The sequence below is a fragment of the Bombus pyrosoma genome, linkage group LG13 (genome assembly GCF_014825855.1).
Source record: "Bombus pyrosoma isolate SC7728 linkage group LG13, ASM1482585v1, whole genome shotgun sequence".
Lineage (NCBI taxonomy): Eukaryota > Metazoa > Arthropoda > Insecta > Hymenoptera > Apidae > Bombus > Bombus pyrosoma.
The window spans coordinates 6,661,798-6,669,671 of NC_057782.1; the positions used below are offsets into that span (position 1 = coordinate 6,661,798).

General features: G+C 33.8%; 2 protein-coding genes across 2 annotated transcripts in view; both read left to right on the top strand.

Annotated features, from left to right (window-relative positions):
• Nucleotides 1-2,117: 2,117 nt before the first annotated feature.
• LOC122574287 (chitin-binding domain protein cbd-1-like) lies at nt 2,118-4,867 on the top strand. Its single transcript, XM_043741693.1, has 2 exons — nt 2,118-2,143; nt 2,738-4,867. The coding sequence occupies exons 1-2, from the start codon at nt 2,137-2,139 to the stop codon at nt 4,666-4,668; spliced, it is 1,938 nt and encodes a 645-aa protein (XP_043597628.1). The 5' UTR covers nt 2,118-2,136; the 3' UTR covers nt 4,669-4,867.
• Nucleotides 4,868-7,189: 2,322 nt separating this feature from the next.
• The window catches only part of LOC122574296 (peritrophin-1-like), a 1,489-nt gene continuing 804 nt past the window's right edge, over nt 7,190-7,874 (top strand). The window contains exons 1-2 of the mRNA XM_043741710.1: nt 7,190-7,213; nt 7,463-7,768. Coding sequence (XP_043597645.1) covers nt 7,207-7,213; nt 7,463-7,768 — 313 coding nt within the window. The 5' untranslated portion in view covers nt 7,190-7,206. The remainder of the gene's footprint in view (nt 7,214-7,462; nt 7,769-7,874) is intronic.

A 7,874-nucleotide genomic window follows, 5' to 3' on the forward strand; every position in this document is an offset into this window, starting at 1 on the left:
CGGCTGATTTCCCCAGGTGGTGCAATATGTTCGGTCCATTTTGCTGTGAATGAGTTGTTTCCAGGACATAGATGATTTTGGTCTGGCCGATTCTTAATAGGGACAGTAGGCACTTATCTTCCCTGTTCATCATTTTCCATTTATTTTCTAAAAATAATAGTGGAAATAAGTATCCGAAATAAATTATTTGAAATAATTGTTTATTATTTTTATTCACGTTAAAATTTGGTCAAGTCTGGGCTGCGTTGAAATGAGGTGTGCCAAAATTTGTAGGAAGTGGTGCGTAACAAGTTGAGGAAAAAATGAAATCACACGTTGCAACGGGAAAGTGCAATTTTATTAATAAATGCTGAATTCCGTTGCTAGTAATTCGTTTTCTACAGTTCTGTAGTTTCTTTCTACGGGATTAAGCATCATCGTAACCTCGTACAATACAATATCTTAGAGAAAGTATCTTATTTGAATATCTACAGGACACATTAACTAAATGTGATATGTCGATTTTGATGAAAATTTGTAGATTCATAGTGCAGCTAATAATACTGATCATCTACTTTTTCTTTGGCAACAATCGTTCACATTTCGCGGATGAAAACTCTCAAAATGCTGATAGATGCCCATGGAAAAATTTTATATTCTCAACAACAAATAAAAGCACATAAACAGATTGTAAAGAATAAATCTGTTTCAGTACTTTCCTGTTCATTATTTTTTTATAAATAGTTGACAATTTTAACTAAAGTTTGTATGTGTAAACTGGACATCTAAATTCGAAATACGGATAAATCAGAATTCCTATTTTTGGAAATTGACTAAGATAATCACTGCATTAACTAACTTGAACAATCTTTTGCCTACTATAGACAATCAAAATTTTCTAGGCTTATTTGGGAGCCATTCTAGTTAGGAATCGGCGCATCTTTGCATTTAATGTGCTAGAAGTCATCTCTGATATGATAAAAATTATCGTCATAGGTGAATACTAGTTCAATCCGCATTGAATATCCGAATATCTTCAACGGTGTCGCCTGCTGAATCAGTAGAACAAACTTATCCTAGTCGGACGTGGTCCGAAGAGGAAGTAATTTTCCGAATTTTCCATTGAATGAAAACGCTTTATAATGAATATTTCATAATGTTTTAGAAATTTAGGCTGAATTTCTCTTCCCTGTTAACGTTGCCTAAGATAATCATTATCGTAGGAATATGTAGATAAACATAATCTCTTTTTATTAACAGAAATCATAAAAGGTTTTGTCGACTAAACGTTGGAAAGATATACGAATAAAACACGGAGATATTTAATTTATTATTATAATTAATATAAAAGGCCGTCTGTTGGCATTTTCCTATTACATGTTTCACGATAACTATACGAAATCTGCGCAATAAGTAACATATTTGCGATTTATAATTGCAGATATATATATTTTGGTCGGTGAAATTATATTGCAATCTAATCTTGTCACGATCTTATTTGTATCACTGTGTAATAGGACAAGAATTTTAAGAACTTCGTTCTATATCTTTATTAGTACAGTATATCTATATCTGTTCTATATCTTTAGCTGTAAAGTCCAATCGAGTAATTCGATTCTGTTACGTGTGTAAGGTGTGATCCTGTTTATACCATGTGTGTATCATAGTTGTCCGTTATTATTTACTTCTTTTTATGATACTCTTCTAAGAGAAGCTTACTTCTCTCATTGAAATTGTTATACAGAATCGCTTGCTTCGAATATTTCGACATTCTCAAGACTTTGATCACAGTTTGCATTCACAACCCTCCTAAATATATATCTAAGTATATAACGTATATTCTGTAGCGTTATTAAGCACTATTGTTTCTCCATCGCACCTTTGATATGTGAATTCCGAAACGATAAGCCAATTTAAATCAAAGTGATAAATCTAAAATAAAGAGTAAAGTAATAACAGGAATTATCGTTTGAAAATAATCTAAACTTACATTGTTAAATGATTGTATCGTCCGGTACAAAGTAGCAAGATATGTTGATAGTCCGATAAGTTAGCTATAAAAGTCAAATCTTATAATTTTGTAATGTCAGTTTCTTCCTAAAAACCGACTATAGGAAGGTGTGTTATTTTTCAATCGTCAGAAATAAATCTGTTGGAATGAGAGGTGAGTAATTTTACTTGTGATGTACTTCGTAACCCATGTTGCTTTCGGGACTTCATCTTACTTTGGTACGTTCTTATATCGAATATATTAGACGTATATTCTTTGGGAGAATATAGAGAACGAAATAAATTTCTTCGGCTGCTGGTGAACATTAACGACGAAGGAAGCTATTTTTAATTACGTATAACCATCGAAGATGAACATTTTTTGCTTACTTTAAATCACTATTGAAAATTGTTATGCTGTTAACTGTTACACTTAGTACCCTTATATTCAACACTGCGTCGTATATGCATTCATCAGGTTGACGATCAATACTCTTTTTAGTTACCTATAATCATTAACGATAACCAAATTCCTTTGTTTAGCAATAGTCATTATTAATGACGGATCTCGTTTTAGTTCCTCACTGATGATGATAATAAAAAATATTAATCACTTATAATAGTTATTTGTAATCAGTAACTGTAAAAATTAAAATCATCAAATTCGTCACTAAATTTTTTGGAAGATTTCTTTAAGATGTAGGGGACATTAGTTTTCATTTAAACAAAAATTAGCTTTTTCTTCATGATATGCAGTCTTCTATTTCAGATTTATTATTACTAGTCATCGCCGTTTTGGCAGTGACGGGGAACGCTTTTGCCGAAATACACGAAATTCCAGCGGAGGAAAGAAATATCGTAGATTGTCCACCAGAAGGATATACATTCATACCACACGAATGCTCTTGCACCAATTATTATTCTTGCGAAGACGGAAAGAAGTTTATAGAAAAATGTCCTGAAGGCATGATATATGATTATATTAGAAATGTTTGCGACTTACCGCATGCCGCCATATGTAAAAACCAAATGTATATTGACGACAGTTACCTAGATTCAAATTGTCATTATTCAACTGACTGTCCATCCTCTAGCCATGCTCGCTTCCCTCATAAAGAGTGTAGGTTATATTACGAGTGCTATGAGGGTCGCAAATGTCTTCGGAATTGTTCTGTAGGACATGTCTACAATCCAACTTTGCATGTGTGCGATCTACCTAAGAACGTTCCCGGCTGCGGCGGAGGTGGCAATGAAGAACCTGACAATACGACACCTGATAATACAGACTATGAATGTACTTCGTGTAATAATTGTAATAATTGTATTGTTCGGTTTGCTTATCCACTAAACTGTAATCTGTATTATCAATGTGAACATGGACTGAAAGTGATAAAGCAATGTCCTCGAAATCTAGTATTCGACCGTATAAATCAGATTTGTGACTATCAAGAAAATGTACATTGCATACCCACAACTACGAGCACGACCACGAGCACGAGCACGAGCACGACCCCCTCTACAGTCCCGCCCTATTGCATTGAAGGAGAGCGAACACATCACGAGTGTCAATGCCATGAATATTATGAATGTCACGGCGGACGATACGAATGGTACATATGTAGCTCAGGCAAATCGTTTGATTATATACAATTACAATGTGTGGCAGAAGACAAGGCTATCTGTTACCCCGGTAAAAATAACGGTTGCGAAGGCACCTGTTCGTCAAGCAATAGCCGGTTGCCCCACAAGGAGTGCAATAAGTATTGTACATGCTACCACAGCGCCGCCACAGTTGAAACCTGTCCCCGCCATATGTATTACGACCGGGGTACACAAAGCTGCCAGTGGCCAGAAGATATAAGTTACTGGCCGAAGCAGTGTAATCCTTTCGACTGTAGTTTGGGTTACGAGAACGTTCCTGATGAATGTCACTGTGACAGATATTATAAATGTTCAGGCAATGGGAGAATACCTGCACGGTGCGCAAACGGACAACTTTTTGACTATAGAAAAGAAACATGTGTTGATAGTAGATATGCTTACTGTTATGTGAGCCCATCATGTGATGAAACTAAGAATTGCGGAATCTGTGACACCACAAAACACGACACAAGTATTTACGCAGGTGATTGTCAAAAATATTGTAGATGCAGCGGCAGGAACGTGTATATCGAGCAATGTGCCAGCGGTTTGTACTATGATAATGTCTCAGGAGAATGTGCCTGGCCTGAAAGCGTGGATTTAATATCTATGCACTGCCCGCGCATAACTGACTGTACCAGAACTTCCAAGTTTGTACCCCATAATTGTGAATGTGAACTTTACTATAAATGCGAAGGAGGAGTCAAATATCTCGCAGAATGCCCTGGTGCATCATCTTTTGATTATGTACTCGGAAACTGTGTGTATAAAGATGCCCATTGTTATCATGAATATTCAAATAAAACGATTCCTGTCAATTCCTGTATAGGGCGCTGTCCGGAGCAGACGTCTTCTAGTCCGATTATCCGTTTGCAACACAGAGATTGCAGCAAATACTGCGTATGTTCAATGGGGGCTCCTTATGTCGTCAATTGCCCTGGATGTAGTCGGTATGACAGTCAACAGCAGACCTGTGTACCATCAGATTCTTGCAACTGCAACTTACGGGCAAACAAAACTTTTTGGTCGGATATACCATTCCTGAATAATTTTCTTTAAAAGCTAGGAAATGAATCGCGCAATCAAAAAGAATAATCACCAAGGATAAATAATACCTTCATCGAGTATCTCTGAATTCTAGAATATTACGATGTCACAAGGTTAAAACGTAATGCTGCTTTTACATATTGTCTAATTTATGTAATTTTTTAGAATGACTGCATTAAATTTGGCCACAGATGGCAAATTTTCTGTAAATAATAAAATTAAAGATAAATGACACCATTTAATTACCATTCATTCTTATACGTATACGTACCACGAAACGATATTAATTTAATTATATTCGATTTATGGCCATGTATATTGTCACTATTTTATGTTGTAAAAGTGCGATTGATGAGCAAAAACATTACCAAAAATGTAGTAGTTACATACACAGCAAACGTAAATCAAATATACCATGTGAAATATAAAAGATCGGATTGTAAAACATTCGATGGAAATAAAAGTTATTCGATACTGCATTGTATTCTATATGTTAAATGATTTTCGCAATGACGAAATATCCCCCAGATGTAGATACGGTAGAATTCCTATTATCCGGCATATTCGTGAGGGGAGTCAAATAATCAAATTGGGCTATACCTATGGAGTGATAAAAACGAAGAAAATAATTTGAAAACCGACCACCGATAAATATGTAATGCAATTTATACGAATAAAAGTAAAATATACAAAACAAGATATGTGTAGATTATACAACGTATGAAATATACGTCTGACATTAATTTAATTTCCTTTACCAATTGATACACAGTAAATAGTTTAAAGTTGAATATGGAGACGTACATCGTCGACAAAGTACATCCTTTATATTCATGAATTCTAATTCTTTTGTTTACTAGTTGCGCGTAATTGTATAAATGATATCGCGATTCCAAATTTGCACGCTTTTCAAGGTTCAAACGCGATCTAGCAATTTTCGTTGACACGGTATCACTGTCTTTACAATCCTAACTCAGTTATTTGTTAAATATGATATTAAAATTATAAATATATTTTCACTTAATTGGTTATATTAATATTCATGACGTAGACATATCAATACTCGTGATGTAGATTGTAACACTATGATAGAATATAATTTAATAAAGGTAACGGTATCGAAATGTACGGATACGTTAATCGATTCGATTAAAAGCAACTAATTCAAAACTAAATTACGATTCAATTGAAACACGATAATTTTTATTGCAAGGTACTATTATTTTATTTTCGAATATATTTTAGTTTTCGATGAAACCCATCGTTTCATCAATAGAGGCTATGAAGGTTATGAGATAAATCATAATTGGTCTTACAGCTAATTTTGTAATATCACAGTTCTACCAAATTTCGCCCATATTACTGAGATAAAGAATAATTATTCTTACATCGTGTATATTTCGTCGTGTATTTGTTCGGCGTAAATTACGCACATTACATTTTATTAAAAGAATTTGCTGATATTTATTTTTTTTTTTTTATCAAAAACTGAAATTATCAAAAGTATAAGTACAGAAAATTTTCATGAAAAAGCGACTTTAGGTAATTTCATTGACGGATTTTTGCTGTCCACAACCACAGAGTAAATTTTATCGACTAATGTGGCTAACTCGGTTTCATAACAATATTATAAGAAATCGATCCGAAATCGCTTTTAACGATGGAATTTGTATATTCTGTAACTTAAATCAGATCTTCCATTGTTCTATGCATGAATGTACAATGAATGTTGAATTGTTGGATGTTGCAACATAACTTTCTTATTATCGTCAATAAAAATCAATATCAATCTTCTGACCCAATACATTATTATTCACGTAACCTTCAGCCTGAAAGATTTCCAAATGTTTAGGTATAATAAATTAATGAAATACAAATAATGAAATAAAATAATTTATTTTTCTATTAGAGTTATTTCATTGTTTTCTATTTTGATCTATCGTACTTAAAATTTGAAATCTTAGCAGAAAGAGAGTAAAAATTATGTTATTAGTAAATTATTTAATTGATTTCGAGTATTACGCCATAATGATAACGATATATAACCTCATTTTGAAGAAGTATGGTGAATAGCAAGATGATCTTACTATTACTCGAAAAATTGAGAAAAATTTTCTGTTCGTTATAATATTTTTCCTTCCCAAACAAATAATGTTTCCTTTGACATTTTTCCCCTATTTATCAAAAATACGTGAGATATTTAAGATGATCGAGTTATGTTGTTTCTCTTATACTATAAGTAAAACAGTACTTTTATTCTATGACGTAACACATTAAAACGAAACTTTTAATTTGCCAAATACGTTGTACCTATGTAATTATTGGTTTGATAGATCAAGCTTCAAATATAAAAGAAATGGTAGATTAATGATGATCAAGTAAAACTTCGGTAAACTGATTCCAAGTTAAATAAGGATGTACGTATTGGCGGTGATAAGATAAATGATATGTTAATGATAAGATTCAGTCCATTATAAAAGTCGATTCGCATAGATTATATTTGTCAGTTTTCTGTAGATAAGGAATGGTGACTTCGTTTTATTATACAGAATGAAGGGTAAGTAACTCGAATATTTTAAACAATTTCTCGTAGGAAAAAATTTATAAAGAAGATAGTGATGCCCGTTAGTACAATAAGTAAGAGACAAAATTTAAATAAAACGGCAGACACTTTATTTTAAAAACTGGCAACAAAAATGCTTGCACCCTTTCAATATGTACGCTTAATATATAATGACAGTTGAAGACGTAAGTTAAAGATAAAATTTGATAAATTGCAATAATGTTTTCTTTTTATACATTTCAGTGTTGTATCTGTTGTTCATTGCTGTCACTATAGCGACGGCGGACGAAAATTGTCCTGAAGTAGTATCTCACGACTGTATTCCAATGCAGCAATGCGTTGGTAAAGGAAACAGGACGTATACGCATCATATTCCTTATCCCGATGACTGTCATAAATATTATAAATGCTTAAAAGGTCTGGCATGCCTACTATGCTGTCCAAGATTCGGCAGTGGACAGAATCGACTGGTCTTCAATCCAGAAGAGCAGGTCTGTGACTGGCCATTTAATATACCAAAACCAGAAGCAAAATGCTATGACATTTTTCCACCGACCACGTCATCAACTACTCCACCGGAACCGACCAAGCCGCCAACTACATCACCGGAACCAACTACCCCGCCAACTACTCCACCGGAACCGACCACGCCGCC